Source organism: Cydia pomonella, chromosome 14, assembly GCF_033807575.1.
Source record: "Cydia pomonella isolate Wapato2018A chromosome 14, ilCydPomo1, whole genome shotgun sequence".
NCBI lineage: Eukaryota > Metazoa > Arthropoda > Insecta > Lepidoptera > Tortricidae > Cydia > Cydia pomonella.
The window spans coordinates 9,283,286-9,306,863 of NC_084716.1; the positions used below are offsets into that span (position 1 = coordinate 9,283,286).

The 23,578-nt window shown below is 36.7% G+C and overlaps 4 protein-coding genes and 1 pseudogene across 5 annotated transcripts; 2 read left to right on the forward strand and 3 right to left on the reverse strand.

The window, feature by feature from the left end:
• Positions 1-534: 534 nt before the first annotated feature.
• Positions 535-1,301, reverse strand: LOC133525208 (uncharacterized; annotated as a pseudogene).
• Positions 1,302-4,541: 3,240 nt separating this feature from the next.
• On the forward strand, positions 4,542-6,165 carry LOC133525209 (putative nuclease HARBI1). Its single transcript, XM_061861497.1, is given in 4 exon segments — positions 4,542-4,760; positions 4,908-5,189; positions 5,314-5,346; positions 5,348-6,165. Coding segments are annotated over 4 exon segments (987 nt in total). The 3' UTR covers positions 5,801-6,165.
• Positions 6,166-11,261: 5,096 nt separating this feature from the next.
• On the forward strand, positions 11,262-13,973 carry LOC133524892 (uncharacterized). Its single transcript, XM_061861050.1, has 2 exons — positions 11,262-11,405; positions 12,801-13,973. Exons 1-2 carry the CDS (start codon positions 11,349-11,351, stop codon positions 13,851-13,853), a joined length of 1,110 nt encoding a protein of 369 aa, XP_061717034.1. The 5' UTR covers positions 11,262-11,348; the 3' UTR covers positions 13,854-13,973.
• On the reverse strand, positions 11,404-15,945 carry LOC133524889 (uncharacterized). Of its 2 annotated transcripts, none has more exons than XM_061861046.1 (3): positions 14,580-15,945; positions 13,885-14,197; positions 11,404-12,607 (listed from the first exon to the last, which is right to left on the reverse strand). In XM_061861046.1, exons 1-3 carry the CDS (start codon positions 14,606-14,608, stop codon positions 11,789-11,791), a joined length of 1,161 nt encoding a protein of 386 aa, XP_061717030.1. In that variant the 5' UTR covers positions 14,609-15,945; the 3' UTR covers positions 11,404-11,788. The 2 variants fall into 2 exon arrangements, with proteins under 2 accessions (XP_061717030.1, XP_061717029.1); XM_061861045.1 differs by having other exon boundaries at positions 14,295-15,945.
• Positions 15,946-16,402: 457 nt separating this feature from the next.
• LOC133524899 (uncharacterized) lies at positions 16,403-20,870 on the reverse strand. The gene is made up of 3 exons (XM_061861059.1): positions 18,681-20,870; positions 18,035-18,347; positions 16,403-17,175 (listed from the first exon to the last, which is right to left on the reverse strand). The coding sequence occupies exons 1-3, from the start codon at positions 19,007-19,009 to the stop codon at positions 17,086-17,088; spliced, it is 732 nt and encodes a 243-aa protein (XP_061717043.1). The 5' UTR covers positions 19,010-20,870; the 3' UTR covers positions 16,403-17,085.
• Positions 20,871-23,578: the final 2,708 nt, after the last annotated feature.

Sequence of the window (23,578 nt, forward strand, 5' to 3'; positions counted from 1 at the left end):
GCTGGACAAAAAACAATTTGTCGGATCTCTTACACCCGATATCCGAGACTGACTGATTATGCATATATTTTTTAAATAACATATTCTTTGATAGTCAACCTAGTCACTATTCAATTCGTAGGTAGATTCATTTTAAAATGAAATTGCTGGACAAAAAACAATTTGTCGGATCTCTTACACCCGATATCCGCACTGGGTGTTCAGATTGTCGATATTTTTGCAGTTGGAGGTAGAAATAAAACATCGATATCGAAAAATATTAATTTTAATATGGTGATAGACTTACGTGATACCTACTAAAGACAATATTGCAACTAGTGAACAAGTAGTAATACTACTTAAAATATGTTATAAATTTTAATTTTTTTTTAACTAATTTTAGTTTTACACAATATTCATATTATTTTTTTATAATGTCCGTTTTTTTAGAATAAGAAACAAACGTAATCGACCATCATTTGTCTAATCTTAAAAAAACGGATTTCAAATTGAATGTATTTTTTTATTATAATAAGTATAATAACTATTATGCAGTTATACCTTAGACTTATGTGATTTATTATAACATTCACGACAATATGTTTTTCTACACGCTTCGCACATAGTTTTAACCTTCTTTACTTTATTCCCGGCTTCTTTGCTATTCAATGTTAGTCGTAGTTTGTCATAGCATCCTGAGCAATTTCGTTTTCAAAACTATGCTTTGCATTGCCTGTCGGCGTTGCCATTTGATCAGTTTCTGGCATTATTCTTTGTTTTTTCAGAGAAGTGTTAGACAAGTTTTCCATAATTTATTCAATGAACTCCTTTTTTGTCAATTTATTTTCGTTCTTCATATTATAAACAATCAAAGCGTTTATGACAGACGTTCCAAACAATAGCTCCATCACCACCTTTCTGTACCATTTGAGGCCACGCTTTAAAGTTGAGTAGTAAGACGACATTTGGTCGCTGAGATCAATTCCTTTTTTGAATTTATTATAAGTTAGTACACATGCAGGCTTTAACACTTCTTCATCTGTCCCTCTTCGTTTCTTTCCAGTACTTTTTAGTGTTGTATCATGATCTGTGCATGTACTCATCATCAGTACAGGTCGTTTGTCAACCCACTTAAGTACACGTATGCCTTTCTTGTTCATCTTGCCAGTAATGTTGCCCTTCTTTAGCTTTGTACTGATAACAGTTTTTGGTAAACCTTTTCTATTGGATGTCAAAGTCCCGCAATAGAACGTTTTAAGATCGAGCAATGCTTCTGCTAATTCGATTGACGAATAAAAGTCAGCAATGACAATCCGTCCCTCATTTTCATAATCTTTCAAGAGTTTCATTACGACGTTCTGACCATGATTCATTTCCCGTTGATTCTCTCCCACATTTTTGCCGGTGTAGACGATCACGTTTAATGTATATCCCTCTGGCGTGCACACTTTATATAATTTTACACCGTATCTGTGGGATTTATTTTTTATGTATTGCCGAAAATGTAGTCTGCCTCGCCAAGGCACCATACTTTCATCCACTACCAATACTTTACCCGGCTTTAATACATCTTTAAATTGAGTCATAAGCATGGTATAAACTTCTCGAAATTTATGTATTTTGTCACTTACTGAATTGCTGACGTCACTAAAATGCCAGTACTTCAGCAAAGCTAGAAATCGATCTCTAGGCATTAATAAACTTATGTATTCATTTCTGTACAATTTATTTTTTGACCGATAGTCACCGATATGTGGCACTTTGACAAGACCCATTGCAAGCAAAATCGCGAAAAATGTGTGCATTTCTTCTTTATCAGTTGGCTTCCATAAATTTGTACCCACAGATTTGTTAGCGAAGTTATTTGTTTCATGCACAATTTTATCAATAATCTCGTCAGTAACAAACAACTTAAAATAATCATATGGATTCTCGGTATTTGGCGGTATATAAATTTTCACTGCTCCCTGAAATTCTTCGAAACTCATCGGGCTGTCTGTAATATCTTCCCATTCGTCATCTTCATTATTGGTAGCCAATAAGGGACGCGAAATAGGATGCGACATTTCGGGATTCACTTCAGTATCTTCAGATGAAGAGTCAGAGGAGTCACTAGAAGAAGAATCGCTGCTTTCATTAGAGTCAGAGTCGGGAGGTAGGGTTTGGGGTATTTTGTTTTGTTTTTGTGATGTTTTTGTAGACAGGTTTATTCCATGCAATTTTAGTTTTAGTCGCAGGTATTTGTATCAGGCAGCATAATTCAGTAGCAACGCATTTGTCAATAAAATCGAATTGATTAACAATGACACGATGACATCGGGCCTGAGTTATAAATAATCGTTATCGCAAATGATCTATTCATAATACAAATAAAATGCATCCGTATTTTAACTAATATTTCTCAAACCGACGGCTGCAATCCACATTTTAAGAACCTTCACATTTTACATATTAGAAATAACTACTTTCGTCAAAAACAACATCTGTTTGAATTTAACACGAATGCGCGTCGTAGAGACCAACTTATCCTCCCAGAACCAATTTTAAACACATAAAAGGGGCCCTTTCTATAGAGCAATACAAATAAACAACAAGCTACCTAACCAGATAAAAAGTATTGAAAAAACTTCTCTATTTATAAAGTAAAAACGTTTCTATTAGAAAAAGCATATTTAATTATTCAAGAGTATATTCAAGATGGTATTACATAAATGTTTAAGTCCCTCTTAATGAAACGTAGGATAGATATATTTATAGTAGTAAAGTAATTAATTCTAAGCTCTAAGTTAGTTTAAAACTTACGTGTAAGTTGTAATAGTATTAAGAAAAATTGCCATACCCTAATAGGGTACCATGTGATCCTATTAAAGAATTAACTATTCGTACCGTGGTTTGCAATAAAAGTTATAATATTATTACTATATTAAATGCACATATGTTACTCAGTTCTTGGATTTCATGTGGGATTATGTTAAATATTTTTATTGCCATGGCAAAAGGACCAGAGCTAACCATCTTCAATTTAGTCTCAGGTAGCGCTAGTTTTTTCGTTTCGTACGCATAAATCTGAGCTCGCGCGGAGAGTTCCATTCTCGGCTATGTTTTGTTGCGGTGAAGGTGGTGACGTCTGCCTCGAGCTGGACGACGAGGTGACCACAGTCTTTGGGTTCTCCGGGGTGGTTGTCCGACTGCTGCTGCTGCTGCTGTTGTCCGGTAATAATTATGACGTACAGTTTTCTAACAGGGGAATTTTCCCCCGAATTTATTTTTGCCTTCTTTATCCAATCCTTTCTGTATGATACTTTGCCAGAGTTCCGATAATTTTAGGTCTATGGAAATTACATTCTTTTTCATATCTAACCCTCCAATTAACTGCAAGATGTTCTCTTTATCTTCATCTGCTTGTTCACCATCAGATTCTTCAATTGGCAAAATACGCCTCCGTTATAGGTGCCTCATCATTCGAACTTATTATTCGATTTTTTCGATCTTTTCGGAGGGCTGTGGACACAATTTTGTGTACAAGAATATTTATTAAGTATCACGGAACTATGACCGGGAAAGATTTCTTAAATATCATATCTCGTGTACTCGCTCGGTAGTACCGCGAGAATACGCCTTTGTTGTAATAATTTATGCCATCAAAAACATAACTCCTCTACCGTAAAAATCACAAGTCGGTTAATTTATCCAATCTCTACTTAAGGGACCTTCTGGCTTTTAAGTAATAAACTAACCTAACAACATCTTATAGTGACCATATATTGTATGTTTAAACTTGTAAATCTATATCTATGCAAATCCCAAGAGTAGCTAGGGAAAATTGGTCCATTCCAGCAGAGCCCCGATTGCCGGAATAAGGCATAATACACCTCGAGGTTGCCCGGTTAGCGGCTGAACTTGGTGCGGAATAGGAGTAATGGTCCAAAGGGAGATCTATGGTTTGCATTCTGGATCCCAAATGTACGAAAGATAGTTTCGCACATTTCGGATCCAGACTGGAAACCCCAGGAGAAAGGAAGGTGGGACGGGAATAAAAGATGGGAAATGACGTTTTGGATCATGGGATTAGAATAAAGGAATTCGAGGGTAAGGAAAGGTGTTAATATACTTAACTAAACGTGGAGCATTCTCTTCTAAACATTTATTTAGGTAAAAACATAATAATAAACGGAAACATATTTTGCATGACAAAAAGCAAGAACGAACATAGAATAGTAAAACTGTTACAGTCTTATTAATAAACATGGAGTAAAGTAGGCGTAACAATAATTCGAGGTGTATAATTCAAGATTAGTGAAATTCAGTATTAATAAATACAGAGTAAGCAGAGAGTATACTAATCAGACTTTACTCTCGGAGTAAAAGTTAAACCTAGCTACCACATAGTTTAACGACTTAGTAAGCATAGAGTAGCTGTCTATTTTGACGTTTTGTTTGTAATCTATGGCTTATTTCGCATCGCGTGTGATTTATTTGTTGTGCAAAGAAAATGGAAAGAGATTATTTTATTGACTATTTAAGGAATTTAGATGAATTAAATAAATGAGGTGGGGAACTTGATGCCATTATTAAGGCATGTAAAATATTATAAAATACGTAAGAATCCACTGGAAGAACTTCAAGAAAAAGATTTTAAATCGAAATACAGATTTTCTCGATCTACTACATCTTTTATCATCGACATGGTGAAAAATGACCTAGCTGGTGATTCAAGAGGTGGCTTTATACCACCCCATTTGAAAGTTTTGGCAGCAATTAGAACATGGGCCCGTGAAGAGGTAAATAAACAATTAAATTTTCAAATTTAAATCAATTTCATTTTAGGTATATCCAGGGGCGTGTTTTAATTAAACCTACATATTTTTAATTAAGTATCTTCATAAATCTTATTTTTAATTTGTAATCCAGTGTATTTATGTCAACAGTTTCAAGATGATGCAGGAGATATTAGTGGAATAAGTCAGCCAACAATATCACTTATATGCAAACAAGTTGCCTTGGCTATAGTTGCTCAAAGAGCTCAGTGGATTAAAATGCCACAAACAGATGCAGAGCAGAATAATGTGATTGCTGGTTTTTATTCATTGTGTGGGTTTCGACAAGTGATTGGAGCTATTGACTGCACACATATTCGAATTCCAAAAGTCGGTGGAGATGTTGGACAGTACTATATATATAGGAAAGGATATAGTTCAATAAATGTGCAAGTGAGTTTTTACTATCTAACCTAGTCACCAATATTTCCTAAATAAAATAAATTAATAGATTTAATAATCACCAATCTGTTACTGCTATTACTATGATGTGATGTAAGTATGTATATTGTTTCAGGTTGTGGCAAATGCTAATTTGGAAATTATGGATATATATAGTTGCTCATTGGCGAGGCAGTACACATGACTCTAAAATATTTAATGAAAGTAGCTTGAAACAAAGATTTGAGAGATCGGAATTTAAGGGCAGACTTTTAGGAGATTCTGGATATGCTTGTACACCTTATTTATTTACTCCTGTCCTTCGCCCTACTACAGAAAAGGAAGAAATGTATAACAAGGCACACATAAGGACCCGTAATGTAGTGGAAAGATGCTTTGGAGTATGGAAGCAAAGGTTTCAGTGTTTGCTGAGAGGATTTTCCACAAAATTGGAAAACACAATATTATATATTGTTACATTGGCTGTACTGCACAATATTGCAATGCACAGGCAAGATCTAGAAGAAGGTGAAGCAAGTGATGACACTGTCCCAGTGACTCCAGCAATCAACACCTCTCTTAGAGGAAATTCTGTACGAGCAGCCTTTATTAATGAGAATTAAAAAAAAAATATTAAAATTATTATATGCATATTAATATTAGCCCTTTGGCGCAAATAAAAGTTTTAAATTTACAATATTTTTTATTTTAAACTTATCTTACAAAAATCATAAAAGAGTACTTGCTAACTCTAACATTTACTTGATAGATATCTTGATAGTAATGTGAAACACGATAGACGAATTCTTGAGATAAACTTGCTTTATTATAATTTGATAGGTGTGCACACTTATTTAGTAGCGAACGTGATTATTTAATGAATGAAAAGGGGTACTTATTGACTAATTATAACACTTTTATATAAACTAAATGCTGCTGGGGCAAATGATGAATATGATGCATGTGCAATTTACTTGTACATATTCCGGGGGGCGGTTGAGATGAGAGAAAGATGCTGCGTAAAACTTGATATACATTATTTAAATTTAATTAAAAGTAACTACTTTAAATGAAGGGGATGTCGGTTTATCTACTCGCGAAACATTTGTCGTCTCGCTGTGATCTTCGGTGCTGTGTTGACGAGTCTCGCTGACTACGGCGAAGCGCGGAGACGCCCGGGGCTGGAGCGGCGTGGCGGCTGGTGGCTCCTCGACGATTGCTCGGGACGATGGTGACGGCACTCTCCATTGAACTCTTCTTATTATGATAATCAATGCCGTAGTTCCGATTACTCCTAAGATCACGTATATCATGGCGTAGTGATGAATATCGTGATATGATACGCTCTCGGAGTTAACCTCGGTGTTCTTCAACTGCTTGATTTTTTCTCCGAGGTAGTCAGCTTCTCTTTGTAAATCTTCAGTTTCGTTCTTGCGCTGGAGGTGAGGTATGGTGATGTTGATGACGTGATTTATCGGTGCCTTAACTGGGTTGTATAAATCTGGTTTCATTTTAATTTCGGACCAGTGAGGTTTATGCGGGAACACAGAGAAATTATCGGTCTTAATAATGCAGCCGTGACCTACATTTACAATATAAGCCCGGCATTCGTCAGCTGGTATGCAGTTACTTGATCCGCACACAATGTTCGAACTTGACACTGTTCACAACAAAAGTAGATATAGGTATTTAGTGCATTGCTCTCTATCCAATCATTTATGCATGTTTTTGTGTCAATCTTACATCCTGATTTGTCTGACTCACAAAAACTGTTGTCGCCTTTCAGTTGATAGACTGGTTTCTTGATGTAGCAAAAATAAGAGTCTGATGAGATTATACATGCTCTAAGGTCATTTTCCGAGATAGGAATATACATATCTTTTTTCATGTTTATCGTAACATAATCCGATACAGGAATTACAGCAGTTATCCTGTTACCAGCTTTTTTGGGTATCGGAATGACCTTTAGCAGTTCATAAACATCTCTGCTAACGAGAGGCAGCCTTATCGCGAAAATAAGGACGTCTTCCATCATCCTTGTCTTTACTTGTACCAGGTTGTATATCTTGCGGAGATCTGTATGTAAGTTGTCGATTGGCAGGGAAACATCTCTGGGTAGGGTGCTTGCTATGGTGCTTAACTCATTAATAAGTTGTTCCGGAGTTAACATGTGTAAGTTAAAACGTCCTTGATGTATATCGGTGATGGTGTCTAATAACATGTCTTGCATTCCTTTTAGGTTGTGGAGCATATTATTGCTATAGTGGCTCCTAAGTTGAAGTCGTTGATAATGTTGTTAGTTTCTGCCTTTTGTTGCAAATTCTTGAAAGCTTCGTCCATATGGTTTATATGTTGATATAACATTTTATGTTGTTGATTCATAGTGTCTTCGGTACGTTTTAATAAATTGTATTCCGCTTCAACAATGGATGTTTGATTTTTCCAAAGGGAAGCCATATGTTTAGCGTTGTCTCGTAAAAGTGTTATATCTTTTTTGTATTGTTCGGCGAACCTTTCATCCAATACGCCGAATAGGCTGTTAGCGACGTAACCGACACCGTCGACAAGGCCGCGTCGGGTTCGTAGTCGTTTGTTTAAACGCGTTGAGGTAGCTGGTATAAACATTAGAACTACAGGTCGATTGCGAACAGTTCCACGTCGCATGGCACTTGCAGCAAAGAACCCGCGTGTCATCGGTCCGACTTATTATGTTATGAGCGATTACCAGCAGAAATAAGGACGGAAACATCCGATACAACATTCAAGCGTCTATTGAGAAACTTTTTACTGGACAACCCATTATATTCAGTAAGTGAATTTTTTGACATAACTGTATAATTTATAATTGCATAATGATTTGACATTGTCTTTGCTTATTCTTGATATTATTTGACGATCCTTTTCAGGTGAAATTTTTTATATATATATATTAGTATTGAAATTAATTTATTTGGATTATCTTGTTATTATTTAAGTTTATTTCTGATGATCACAATATAGATTCTTATAAATTTACATTGATGTAATTTTTACTGTAATCATATGTTGTGAAATAAATAAATCTAAATCTTTATTCTAAGCAATACTAGCTTTGTCGAATAACTATATTATTCATTATTGCCATCTAATTGTTGCTGCTAAGTGTGAAAAGTCCAATAGAGTCCAACTGAAGAGTCGATGGTGTATCAGGCTGAGACTCTGGTAACATCAAAGATAGTATCAGAAAATCCCAAAAATTCAAAATATGAGAAAATCTCAGTGCTGCGGAGCTCAAGAGTTTTTCAATATTAAGACAGAATACTTCGAGCGGCACACATAAGTAGATTTGACCGATTTAGGTGGCCATAAGTCAAAATATTGTAAATCACCACACAAATAAACAATAGACATCCTAACCTAAAATTCCAGGGCACCTACATCCGCCACTTTCGACTCAAAAGACGACGAAAAAATATACTCTTTAATTGGCAAATTTCTAGGCATATGACCTAATTGTAATGTTGATCGGTATTTTAATAACCTCTGACGTGTGAGTAATTGAAACGGCGGCATGTTTTTGAATGTTTATCCTCATTGAACTTAACCACAACAGTAAAACATGCGTACTTATTAATAGGATGTGGTTATAACATGAAAACCACATTTTCCTCTGAAAATACCCATACGGATTAGAAATAGTTGTAGGTATGACTCAATGGGGTTTTTAGTCAAACGATAAGTCAAACTATGTTTCATAGGGGCTAAAAGTTTAAGCATTATCGTGTACTTTTTAATCTTATCATTTGCACAAATGCTATTACATTTTAGTACAGATTTGGAATTTTCTTATCACTAAGTAGTAAAAAAACAATGCGCATTTTTATGTAAAGAAAAGTATTATTTATTTCACAGCTCAAAAGTTCACTTAAAACATAATCTAATAGCTAACAATATCTCTTCTACGACCTAGAAGGATTTTCACTGTCTTTTGACATGGACCAGTCACTGGTACTTCTTCTTAGCACAGTCACTTTACATAACGAATCCACGGGTCCAAAAGTATCCCTAAGATAATGAAAGAAAGTAGCTTAGAGCAAAATGTGATTCTAGTACTGTAGACCAACTAGTCCATGTTACTTTGTTATTTATGAACTTTGAAAACCTCAAACGGAAGACGATAAGTAACGAAACGACGAAGAGATCCAGATAGCCAAACAGGCTATGAAAATAAGAAGTATGAATTGGTCATCATGTGTTCACGGGAGCGGTTTATTGCATTTACATCTCTTATTGTTATTAATCACATTAATTTTAGATTTAATAGTTATTCATTCAAGAGAAGATTTATAACTCGTAGTACGCTTTACATTTGGGTACTGATATGACAAGGAAACATTTCAATGTAGAAACTCAGAATCTGATTGAGATAAAATATAATTTTTTTTAAAGCCATTTTTTATTGCCGCTACCGTTCAAAAACAGGAAGGAAACAAGATCCGAATTTTGCACTCACATCATGCTTCCGATTTAGAATGTAAAACATTACATGTTCATCTCCGTATGCAAAACATCGACTGCTAAAGTTTTTTTAGCGTATATGCATACAATAAATCGAAGTCACTAAAGTACAACGACCTGAATAGTGATGGCGCAGTGCAATGCTATAGTTGTAATAGCTCTACAGTGCAATAGCTGTTTGTTTTGATGCGTCTACGTCATGTGCAGCACTCGTAGCAAAACGTGAACGGATTCCCTCAACTCTTCCGCTGATTATTTATAGATGTCCTATTCGTTATTCATACGACATGACCGATAAGACCTTGCACTTATCTCATTAGTCAGATTTCAAATATAAATTCTTCGTAAAAACGCATTTAATGCTGCATCTCACTTTCTCGCTAATTTCGTATTAGACTGCATGCCGCCAAAATCTACGGACGTGGCTGCAAGATACGCATCGATCGTTCTATTTCCGATCGGTTCATACAAATTTGTTTTTCTCTGAAAAACCCAAGTGACGCCTGACTCGAAGCTTTATGTTGTGTTACTTTTAACAGTAAAGTACTTGGAACCCTTTGCGCTCTAGTATGTCGTCCTTCCAAAAACAATCTCTCGAAGTGATTTTGCCGCGGGAACGGCAGGTTTTGACGGAGGCAACTTTGACCACCGAGTTTCTCTGGTTCGTCACAAATCAGAAAGCTCGTCAAACAAGTATCCGTCCTTTTTACAATAGCGTTGCTTCAGAGTCCTCGGAGTTCGATAGACTTTTATGGTTTTTTTACTTTTAAATTGCAATAATTATCCTAGTGCGACCATTAATAATAATCCAACTGGTGTTTGTTTACAAAATGATAAATACTTACTGTTAAGTAGCACGATTGTCCGACCATATAAATATTCTCTATATTTATATGGTAATATAATTACCATATAAATTATTATATAATTACACTCCGTTCCACGGCACTCTGCTTTGCTGTGACACAAGGCGAGCGACTGGAAAGGAGAGCCCAACCCAAGGTTATCCCGCTCCGGCCGGCTAGCGGACGCGGTACAAACCATTAACCAGTCTTCAGGCCCCACTACACATCTGCGGATGCGTCGGCAGACGTCGTCTCCAGATGCGTCGGCCGACGTGTAGAGGGGGTAATCCGGGCATCTGTCGTAAGCCGGGTTCCTACGGCCCGTTGTTTCACAGATCTGACCGCGCCTTTACAGGCCGACAGATAGTGGGAATGGTCGCATCCGATGTGGCCTGTGGTCGCCTGTCGTCACCCGTTCGATCCGCCGGGAGTCGGTAAGTTCAAAGGCGCGGCGCGGCGCGGCGCGACGGTGCCTGTCGCGACCTGTAGGGGCGCGTCTGCGTCGGTTCATTTCACCTGGGACAGCGAGTGCGCGTACACGCACACATGATGGAGTGGACGAACGAACTAATATTCGAATTTTTAACTCTCTACGAAAATGAACCAGCGCTTTGGAATAGCTCGTCACCACAGCATAAAAACAAGAACGATGTCCATGATGCGTGGTCACGGATAAAAACTAATTTAAAAAGTGGAACTATCCCTATCAAGGAGTTAAAAAAGAAAATTTGATGTCTACCTACAGAAAGCTGAAAGCTAAAATCAAGGAGTCTACGAAAACGGGTAGTGGCATGATATTTATAAACCGGAATGGCCATTCTACGACATAATGGCAAAATTTTTGGATGACGTATATAAACCAAAAATGACTAAAACTACAATAATGGTGAGTAACTTTTATTTGTGTCTAATCTTCCCATTACACTTATATAATTATGAATTTATTACTTATTACGTATTTATTCTTTATATTTTATAAGAATAAAAAAGGGTCACCTAGTTAACTACAAATACCTTGGAGAGTATGTACTCAGCTTATGTAAGCTAGCTCTTTTAATTAAAGAGTATGTGAAAGAAAATTAAACTACTTGAGATAGTTCTCAGATACTTTTTAATTCAAAGAGCTAGCTTACATAAGCTGAGTACATACTCTCCAAGGTATTTGTAATTAACTAGGTGACCCTTTTTTACATGACAGGACGACCGGAAATGGGTAGGTTGACCTGTGGCTGACTGTACAAAGGCCGATTCCCGTATGCCTTGGTTAACCTATGAATAGTTATTCTGCCACGAAACTGCGCCATTAGTTACAAAGTATTCAGCAAATTTATCTCTTACGCTCTTGGCAGTAACAGCAGCTCTTCTTGGTAAAGATCTCAGTGGTAGTAGGGAACTCATTCCTTCTTGGTCATTTCGCCAAGAGCCGGGTTGAATAACCCCTTCATGATCAGTGTCAAAGATGCCCACTGGTGTGTATATTTGCCTTGATTTTTTAGATCTCCTTAGAAAGTTGTGTAATAAGACACAAGTCATAACTATGTCCGTTACCTTGTCGGGTTGTAAGAGAATAGGTTTACTTAGTACTCTGAAAACAGAAGACATGATTCCGAAAGCGTTTTCGACTATTCGTCGAGCTCTTGACAAGCGATAGTTGAAGACTCTTTCTTTTGTTCCTTTGTTATGATTCCCAGCATATGGCTTCATCATGTTAACAGTTAGGGCAAATGCACTATCAGCTACGAAAACGTAGGGCATCTTTTCTTCTTTTGATGGTAAAAAATCCGGCTGTGGTATATCCAGTTCAGAACGACATAGTTTTTTGTAGAACTCCGTGTTTCTGTACACACCACCGTCGCTTATTCTTCCCTGGCAACCACAATCCACAAAAATAAAGTTGTAGTCAGCGTCAACCAAAGCTAAAAGTACAATGCTGAATGTTCCTTTATAGTTGATATATTCTGATCCACTGTGAATAGGACTTTGCATCACGCAATGCTTTCCATCTAGTGCCCCTATACAATGAGGGAAGTTCCACTTGCCATTAAATTCTTCTGCAATCTCCAACCATTCGTGTGATGACCGTGGCAGCTGTAACAAAATAATATGTTTATTGTAAATAAGGCCATATACGTCTAATATATCTCTAATTTTTTATCTTCCGGATTCGCTTTCAGACAGTTTATATTTCAAGTGACTAATTAGAAAGCTATAGCAAAAGGTAAAAAGTTAGACAACAAGTACCACAAAAAAAGTCTCATATTTTGTTCTCGATTACTTTCAGATAACAGATGAGAGTGAAGATGACAGTAAGGATGAACGTGACGAATCAATCCAAAATTTAGAAAGTAGTGAAGAACAGGACATTGCATTCAAAACTCCAAAAATAATCCCAAAGAAAAAAAGGAAACTAGATGAGACTCAAAATCGTATGGATGAAGCATACACTTATCTCAAACAATTAGGCCAAACGTCACGAAAAGATGTATCTTCATTGTATTGTGATTTATTAGCAGAAAAATTGAGGGGTCTACAGGATGACACACGAGAAGTAGCCATGTTAGAAATAGACAATTTGGTGTTTAATCTGAAACGACGAGAAAAAGAACAACAATTTCATCAACCAAGTTATTACTCTGGAGCGACTGCCATCATACCTCTGCGACCCTTGAGCCCCTATCATTCGCCACAGGATTCACCATCGTCTTCATCGTACTCGCCGGCCTACCAGAGCAATCCACATACTCCCTCACAAGCACCATACATTCAAACCATTCCTAATCCACAACAATCGCTAAGTATCCAGTCTCCACAGGGTTCGCCAAGTTTTCCACCTCCATTTCATTCCCAACCATCGTCTGCATCGCAGTCTCCGGTCTACCAGAGCCCCAATCCACATACTCCCTCACAAGCACCATACATTCAAACCATTCCTAATCCACAACAATCGCTAAGTATCCAGTCTCCACAGGGTTCGCCAAGTTTTCCACCTCCATTCCATTCCCAACCATCGTCTGCATCGCAGTCTCCGGTCTACCAGAGCCCCAATCCACATACTCCCTCACAAGCACCATACATTCAAACCATTCCTAATCCACAACAATCGCTAAGTATCCAGTCTCCACAGGGTTCGCCAAGTTTTCCACCTCCATTCCATTCCCAACCATCGTCAGCATCGCAGTCTCCGGCCTACCAGAGTCCCAATCCACATACTCCCTCACAAGCACCATACACTCAAACCATACCTAATCCACAAAAATCGCCAAGTACCAATCAGACTTCAGATAATATATCACTAAAAGATTTTTATGAGTCTCAAAATGTAGATTTTTCTTGAAATAAATATTATTAAGAACGTAACAACTTACTTTTATTTCTTCCCTTAATTCTTGCATTATGGCTTTGCAGACGTCGTCAACGCATCTTGAGACTGTTTGTATTGAAACCTTAAATAAGTATGAGAGGCTTTTGTAACTATCTCCAGTAGCCAGAAATCTGAGTGCAATAGCAAATCGGGCTTGAGTCGGTATACACTGTCTCATGTTCGTATCAATCTTTGAGATATGAGGACCAATCTTATTTAGAAGGAATGTGAAATCATCTTGAGACATTCTGCAGAAATTTTCAAATGTTTTGCTAGGTTCCCGTACAAAATCACTCAGCATATCAGTTGCATTATATCTGTAAGTAATAAAAGAAAATATGATTCTACTGCTATAATATAATAAGGAGGTTATAGAATATACATAATCGGGTTGAGTTAGTTAAAATTCCCAACCTTGATCGGCTCTTGTTGAATGACGACACCCACCAGCGTCGTTTCTTCTGCTTTCTTTTTGCTTGGTTTATCAAAAGTTGACCACTGAATAAAACCACAGCGGCTGCACACGCAGCCATACGCTCCGTATCATCACACATGTTGGACTGGCGTTAACGACAGGCGGGTACAGGCCGACTCGCGCCGTTGGAATGGCTCGGCGCGAGACGCAATCAGCCGCACAGGCATCCACAGACGTGGCGCGATCCGGCCTGGCCTGTAATAACACGGGTCGTGGGAACCCACCTGTAGGTATTTGACGTCTGCAGACGCATCCGCCACCGATCCGTGAGTTGTCGGTTTTTGTGGCCCACATCAAAGGGTTCTAGCGCGGACGTCTGGCTTCGCGCCCACACGTCCGCCGACGCCTCAGTCAGTGAGAAGCTGTTAATGCAAGCGCACGTATTTGTACTGTGGCAATTTGTAGTGTGGCAACATGGCAAATAAAACTAGCAATGAAGAGACGTTTAAATTTATAGAGCTTTATCAAGCGGAGGAGTGTTTGTGGAACCCCAAAAACAAATACCATAAAAATAAAAATATTGTAAGTACCTTTTGCTATTATACCTAATATTTATAAAGTATTTCTTTATAATAAGTAGTTTACTTTAGGTCTTATTAGGAATTAGCTTATAAGTATTTTACTTTATACCTAAATAGTTAGAAATTACTTTAAGTAAAGGTGGCTACCTAAATAGTAGCTAGGTACCTACTACTTTCGCAATCGAAAATATGTTCGTCTCGCTCCCACCACTACTCTGGCGCACTGGTGGGAGCAAGACGAGCATACGTTCGATTGTGAGAGTCGCGATCGAAAACAACTCAGGGTAAGCACACATTTAACATCTAGATCACAAGCGACGCGCTGCTTCAATATACCTACTATTCAGTTTTGTAGTCAACAGCAGAATTAGCTATAACAAAATAAGTATAAACCCTATTAAGGGCATATTTGGTATGGTATTCTCAATAGGAAAACGTGGAATTGGTTTTCAATGGAGAATCGGCAAAGTTGGTCGAGCGGCCGGCCCAGTACCTACAGTAGGTAAATCTTTTATTTAGATATAATCAGAATACGATACCAAATATACAACGTGTTACAAAAAATCGGGTAAAAAATCTTAGTAGGCAAGTAATACAATGTATGTAAAAAGGTAAGTCATACTGTGTTACTAGGGTTTTCAAATATTGTGAATTGACTATTCATAAGGGACTATTTAACACCCTTTCAGCTTTACCCGTTTTTTTGTAACTACCTGTATATTTCTGGCCAAGTGGAGACATAAAATTTGGTTCTCAACACGGGTAGTAAAAAAGAAAGCCCTCGATCGCATTTGTTTTACAACCCTTGTTAAGAAACGTACTAATATATGTAGGTATACACTTATTTGGATCCATTATACAATTCTTTTTTTATTTCAGGTTAATGATTCGTGGAAAAGAATAGCTGATTCTATGGGAGTTCCGATAAGTGAACTGAAAAAGAAAAAAGACAACCTTCTCTCTACGTTTCGGGTGAATTTAAAAAAAAGAAAGCTTCGCTACAATCGGGGGCTGGGGCGGATGAGGTGTACAAGCCCATATGGATTTTTTACGATGTGATGGCGGCGTTCTTAACAAATGTCTATGAATCTACAAGCGTCCTCAATACAGAAGAAAAAGTAAGTATTAGAAAACGTAGGTACTTATATTAATAACTTAGGAAAGAAAGGTAAGGTCAGGTGGGGTAAGTTAGTCTATAGGAAAAGTGGGTCTGATACGTTATAAATCAAAAAACTACTCAGTTGGTAATAGTAAGTACTTATAAGTACTACCCATTCTACGTTTAGTTTTACTAATCCGACGATTAGTTTTTGATTTATAACGAATCATACCCATTTTCCCTATAGACCCACTTATCCCACCTGACCTTATACCCAAAGAAATTCAAAGTATACTCCCAGAAAAAGACCTGCTTTGCATCCGTATCTTAGGTTAACAACAATATACTTTCCATGCGTGAGAAAGGAAAAAGCAATTTTGTTTATAATTGTATTTATTTCAGAATTAAGAAGGTGCATTAATAACTAATTGTTATTCTCCTGAATATATTTCATAAAGTTTAATCTTGTTTCAACTCCACACATAGGAGCTCTTCGGGGGACAGGTTGCAGCGGAACAAATGAACCCGTGTTTTGTCGCCAAGATCCTGGCTGAGTTAATTCTCCATTTACTAATGTACCGACGGAATTTGGGGGAGTGTACAGTTGTCTAGATGTTTTACTAGTTCTTAAGAAATTGTGCAGCAAAACGCATGTCATTGTAATCACTGATGCCTTTTCTGTACTTAGTGGAATAGGTTTCTTAAAAATTCTGAATACGCTAGACATTATTCCAAAAGTATTTTCAACTGCTACACGCGAACTAGAAAGTTTTTGATTGAATAATCTCTCCGGAGTACCAGCGGCATGATGGCCAGGAAATGGTTTCATTATGTTTGTACTCAATGCAAATGCTGCATCAGCTAAAAATACATATGGTAAACAAGTGTCACTATTGGGTAAACGACTTGGAGGTGGCAAGTTGATCGCATTTGTATTAATTTTTTGCTTTAAAATACTTTGATTATAAACTCCACCGTCGCTGATTCGCCCCGAACATCCTATATCCGCAAACATGAAACAGTAGTCACTATCAACTAGTGCCAAGAGGACAATACTGAAATGTCCTTTATAATTAAAGTACTCCGTTCCGGTATGGGGAGGCGGTAGAATCATAATGTGCTTTCCATCCAAAGCGCCGATGCAATGAGGAAAATTGAACCCTTTGTCTTTGAAAGCCATTCATCCGTAGTTTTAGGCATCTGAAAATATAAAAAAAAAATTAGTACCCTTTGTATTTTTTAACTTTATTGCAGTAATAAACCATAGGAAAGAGCGGAGCATATTGCAGAGTTGGTCTAATTTTTAACTGTAAAAACATTATCATGTGTAGATATTATACACTCTAATTTTTTTCTAGACACAGCCTACTGTGAATGAAGAGGAAAACGCTTCCAGCGAACAAGCTGATACTATCCCGCCAGAAGCTAAAAACAATGACGTCGACGTCAGCGATGACCCGCCTACCCCTACTCCTCAAAAACCTATACAAAAACGTCGGGCTATGAATCCGCCTGAATTGCAGGAAGCCAACAAACAAATGACTAGTGCCTTTAGCGCACTTAACAAGGCCCTGACACAAAAAGAAGAAGACGACTGCGACTTGTTCTGCAAAATGTTGGCTAAACAGATTAAAGACTTTCCGAAAATTGAAAGAGAGGAGATAATGTACGAGATACATGGAGTTATTATGAATAAACGTCGTCGGCAGGAAAGAATAATAGAGTCTCAAAGATCGTTTACTGCGTCTTCGCCGTCACAAATAATTTTAAGTCGTCCTGGCACGAGCAATAGTATGTATTTATCTTCAACGCCGTCATCGGGAGATTATTCACTTAACTCACCTCAACAACCTAATGGCATTAACATACTATCTCATGAAATTATTGCGCCTCCAGAAATAAGGTCTAGTAGAGATTATTATGAAAATTTTGGAAATTTTACAGGGGAGTAGTAGCAGGGGAAACAGGGAAAGTAGAAGACAATGAAGGCATTTTGTTATTTTTTTATGAACAATAAATAAATATATACCTACGATTAAAATAATGTGTGTTAATTTACCTTCACTATATTCTTCAACACTTTATTGAGCGCCAAACATACTTCAGGGACAATAATGGATATAACTTGGCTTGAAATTTTAAATAGGTAGTGCAAGCTTCTATAGCTGTCTCCAGTAGCAAGGTATCTTAATGTTACTGCCAGGCGCACTTTTACTGGAATTGCATCCCTCCAATAAGTATCTTGTTTAATAACCATTGGTGTAATCTTTTGTAGAAGGTATTCAAAATCGCTGCAAGACATTCGAACGAAATTGCTAAATTCACCCGATGGCTCAGCGCACAGTTCAGCAAACTGGTTTTCCATGCTAACCCTGTAAAACATATATTAGGTATATAGTAGTTGGATAGTTAAATTAAATAAATATATATTTATTTCGACCAGCTGAGGATCATAATATAGGCACAATTACAATGAGAGGTTAGTTGGTAATTCAAATAAATATTAAAATTCAATGTTAGTAGTTACTTATAATTACTACAAGCTTTCATTTAACTTGCAATGTATGTTATATAGTGTGATATAGAGTTAATTATGGAGCCTTTTTTCAAAAGTGCATTTGAAATTATATCTTTGAAAAATTTGCATGAATAACATAAAGTAAAATAATCGTAAATGAAGGAACACAATTTTATTTTTTACTTACTTCGTTCTCTTTCTATGTATAGCCAATATCCACCATCTTCTCCGTCTCCACTTCTTCTTAATAACGACATTGCGATGCACATTTACGTAGTAGCTGTAACTACTAAATAAATAAATGGCTGCGGCGGCTACGGTCTCTAAGTCCATCTTGCGCTGCGCGTGTACTGTGTAGTCTGCCGAGGCAGAACTCAGACTGAACGATACACAGACGTGTGGACGGTGGGCCAGATTCGTCTCCCGATGCATTCGCGAACGTCGGCGGACCATCGGCGGACGCGTCTGTTGATGTGTAGTGGAGGCTTTCGCGGCGCATCGCAACCTTTGACACATACGTGATTTGCGCGCCAAAAATGTTATTCCCGCGATAATCTAAGTTTCTTTTATGTGATTGTTCCCCTATTTTGTGTTATTAGTGTTTTATGTGTTTTCCCTTTTTTGTGACGAATATAAGTAGTTTTGGAAATTAGCTTTTTCTTCTAAGTCAACCCCGCCCTTCTCTTACACTTACACCAACTGGCCTTTGATTCCTGAGGATCAAATGTCTATATAGGACTCATGGTATTTAAGCAACACAAAGATCAGAAATGAGAGTTAAAGTCTGACGCTCGCACTCGACGATTGAAACGCCTCTAACAAAATGATAAGGTGACGTGACGTCACATCATATAAGTCTGTCCTAAATGTATGGAAGATCAAGGAAATTGCCATTTTGACCCTGAAATATTGCGTTTATGTGTATAGTTGTCATACAATTTATTTTTCAATAAAATGTAAGGAATCGAATGCTACTATTTTCTTTTCTATTTTTGAAAGACAAAAAAAAAATATTTTTGAGATTTTCCGAGGCTTGTATTTTTTTATAATCACAATATAATTTTTTAAATTCCACTTTTTTATAATGGATGGCTCATTTTCTATCCATGTAACTAAATTTTATTATTCAACATGTGTCAAGTACCCAATTATTGCATTTGAAATACAAAAATAAAAGTCAATGCCTACTGTTAAATGTCTCATTAATTATGATAAGAGCATATATAATTCGATATATTTTCATAATTTTGACACTAACGGACTTTAATTCAATCATCAATTTCATATTATAGGATATCAGTGCCAAAACTACCTAGGTATGAAACATACATTTGTTAAACAATGCTTGTTTGTATCCGTCATGGGAAACCCATGACGTACAGGAAATAAGTACACCGAATCGCGCTATTTCGTTAAAAAAGGGCGTTTGGAACTGTGCGCTTTAATTTTTTTTCCTACGAATTCCCATGAAGGTTTTATAATTAGGTTTATGTAAGCTCGTATTATATTTTATACTATACTTCGCAGTACGTAGGTCGTAGTCTAGGGACTGGGGTCACAGCACGTAAGTAGTACCGCTGGCAAATTTAGAGCGAGGTTTAGACTAGCAATAAAAATTGCAGAAGTTGACTTCCCCAAGCGACTTGCATTGTGTAAACAGTACAGACGTTTAGACTAGCAATAAAACTCGCAGAATAATATTTCTGCAAGCGAATGCCAGCGTGTAAACAGTCCTGGCAATCAAACTTTTTGCTTTTTGCAAGCTTGCAACACTTGCTGCAAGTATAACGTGTAAACAGATGTCAAATATTGTAGCGGCAACTTGCGTAATTATTTTTTTATTTATCATGTACACGGAAACCACACAAACCCAGATATCAATCGTAAATTACAGAAAGAAAATAGTTGAATGGCTAACTAGTTCCGGAAGAACAACGACTGATGACCTATACTATAAGAACAGAGACCAAAGAGATTGAAACACGAACTGAAAAAAAAAGCCTGGACCAGTGAAAAACTCTAGATTTTGTGTTCAATGCTACAAAGAAAACGTTAAGATTATGACTAGAAAAATGGCAAAAAACAAAACTAAGAAGACGAGTAGCTATTGTGTTCAGTGTACTGAACACTACTGCCTTCCATGCTTCAATAAGGTTCATCGCCACAAATAATTTAGTCTTGTTTATTACGGTCACATGTGACCCCCACGGTGCTCAACGATGAAAAATTAAAAAACCGTTATCATGACGCCACGCCGGCCACCCTGCCACCGCATTGGTACTAACCAGTAAAATTAAAAAAAAAATCCTATTATGGGAAGATTTGCAATAAATTTAAGATAATGCTGCAATTACTATTTTTGTTCTGTTTGAAAAGCGTTCAAAACTATTATGTATTTTTTTCAATGTTTTTGTTGTTGTTTTTTTCGAATTTTTGTTTTGCATGTGGCTGGTTTGCCCATTATTATGTTGTCCGTTTTTTATTTTTGATTAATTTTTATGAGTTTGCATGTCATTGCGTATTAATTTATGTTGCTAAGAGCATTGTAATAACAATGTAGGTAACTTATCTGTGTCGAAAACACAAATAAAAATATTTAATTGTAATTTTAGCAGTTTTTTTTATTTCCCATGGTAAATTTATTTACTGTCATTGTACTTAAGTCCCATGCCAAAGTTTATCTTAACAGCGCCTTGCCGGTCAAGTCAAAGCATAAAATATCTTATAACTGCTAAGCACGGCGCAGGCGAGCGGCTTAAAAACAGGTTTATCTTGCGGTCACTGGTGACCCCCATGGCGCTATAGAAGATATCACATGAGGTCCCCGATGACCCCCATGGCGTTTAACGTGTTAACCTTCTTATGGGTGTTGTTGATATGCCAGACTACGCCGACTATTGGTAATTTTTTTAAGATTCGACAAAGTAGCGGATGTAATGAGCAGTGATCGGCACGACCCGTGACACACCGCGGGATTCAAAGAGGAAATAATAAAGAGTTATATATTTGTAAATAGAAGTCAGAATATTTAATAAGCTCATAAAATGTATCTCTTTTCATTAAAGAAAATATAAACTTTGGTTTTATTTTATACTGCGTAAATTATACTTCCTATCCAAATCCAAGACAACAAATACTAATCAAAGGTCACTATCGTGTTTTCTATTGTTTGCGTTTATGACCAAACGCATAGTTTAAACTGGTGCGAAAAAGACAGCTAATCGTAATATCAACAGAGTTAATGTCATCCTTCTCTAATTTACTGATAAGAAATGCAACCAATTTCTAACAACAAATATGTTTACTTTTACTTATGTTCTTCAGTTCATTAAGTTCGGACGTGGTGATTTAAAGTTATTTAGTCATTGTTTAATTGCAACGACTTTGGCTTGTTTTACGGACTCTGTGATAATTTCTTATGAATACTGTGGCTTACTCTAACTGGACTTTCTATTTGCTTGTGATTGGATTAAGTGAACTGTTGGAGTCCTGAATATGCCGCGGAGAACTCGGCCCTTGGCTAAAGAAGAAACAATTCAAAGTTGGATTGAACCCTACCCAGAATTAATGTATGTATGACTCGACGCGACGCTTGATTTATTGCACGAAATGTGAAACCAATTTTGGATGTAGAATAAGTACAGTTAAAAGGCACGTTGAAGGGCCTGTGCACAACAGAACATTCGAAAATGAACCCAAGCATTTTTACGATGATTTAGTAGAATTTCTTATTCTCTGCAACATACCATGGCAACAAACTGAAAATCCGGCATTCGTAAGATTTTTTCAAAAGTACAATGCTGCACTTGTCCTAAGATACCTTTTTCAAAATTACCTAGCGAGAGAACGATTAGAAGACATCTGGACACATTTTATCAAGAGAAGATGACTGTTATACATAGTGCGGTGAAAAATGGAAAATTGTGGATATCGCTGGATGAAACCACAGACTTCCTCGGTAGATATATTGTTCACTTTTTATTGAAACCTTTGAACTCAAGTGTTTCAAATAAAACATACTTGGTAGCATGTAAAATGTTGGAAGTGGTAAATGGGGAAAGTATTGCAAATTTTGTAACTGATTGCTTAAAAAACTTATGGGGCGAATCTTATGAAAATAACATTGAAAATGTTCTTTTGATGTGTTCAGACAGCGTTGCGTATATGTTGAAGGCGGGGCGAATATTAAAGACAGTATTTCCAAATATGAAACATGTAACCTGTTTGGCTCATGCTCTTCATCGAGTTGCGGAACAAATTCGATCTCAACATACTGATGTAGATAATTTGATCGCTAACTTAAATAAAATCTTTTTGAAATCCCCTAGTAGTCAAACTATTAAAAGAAATGTACCCAGACCTGCCTCTACCTCCTAAACCTGTCATAATCAGATGGGGCACTTGGCTTTCCGCTGTGTCATACTGTGTGAAATACTATAATAAAATAAATAATGTGTTAAACCGTTAAAGAAATACCGACGCAGTATCAATAAAAACAGCAAAAAATATCTTGAGGAAGCCGAACACAAAAAGAGATTTAATTTACATAGACGAAAATTATAAAATAATCGAAATTGCCTTGACAAGACTACAAGCTCGCGATACTACAATTGTTGATACTTTAGAAATATTTGACGAAGTTCGCACATTAATAAATTGGAGTTCTAATTTAGTTATACAAGCCAAATTAGAAGCGGGCATGGTGCGTAATCCTGATTTAGATGACATCAGAACTTATGCAGATAAAATCTCGAATAAGTCCGCTACCGATGAAGAAAAGATAGTAGAAAGAAGTTTTTCGGCATATAAATGGATTTTAGATGTAAAAAGAAATAGACTGAAAATAGAAAACATCGAAAAAATTATGATCTGCTATTATAATTATATACAGGCAAATGAGAAGTGAAACGTTATGTTTATTAACATAGTTATATTGTATATTTATTGTTTATCTATAAAACACATGTTAATTTATTGTATGAGTTCATAATTGTATTGTATTGTGCCTACTTGTTAACTGTAACATTCTTTGTGATTAATGATTATATACACCTATTTTGAATTTCATGTTGTTTTATTTTATGG

Coding starts and splice junctions, on each gene's coding strand:
- LOC133524892 (XM_061861050.1), top strand. CDS start 11,349: ATGGCAAAATTTTTGGATGACGTATATAAACCAAAAATGACTAAAACT. Junction 11,406..12,800: donor TGACTAAAACTACAATAATG/GTGAGTAACTTT, acceptor GATTACTTTCAG/ATAACAGATGAGAGTGAAGA.
- LOC133524889 (XM_061861045.1), bottom strand. CDS start 14,434: ATGTGTGATGATACGGAGCGTATGGCTGCGTGTGCAGCCGCTGTGGTT. Junction 14,198..14,294: donor TTCAACAAGAGCCGATCAAG/GTTGGGAATTTT, acceptor TATTACTTACAG/ATATAATGCAACTGATATGC. Junction 12,608..13,884: donor AATTAAGGGAAGAAATAAAA/GTAAGTTGTTAC, acceptor ATTTTGTTACAG/CTGCCACGGTCATCACACGA.
- LOC133524899 (XM_061861059.1), bottom strand. CDS start 19,009: ATGTGTCAAAGGTTGCGATGCGCCGCGAAAGCCTCCACTACACATCAA. Junction 18,348..18,680: donor ATACATAGAAAGAGAACGAA/GTAAGTAAAAAA, acceptor TATGTTTTACAG/GGTTAGCATGGAAAACCAGT. Junction 17,176..18,034: donor TGTTGAAGAATATAGTGAAG/GTAAATTAACAC, acceptor TTATATTTTCAG/ATGCCTAAAACTACGGATGA.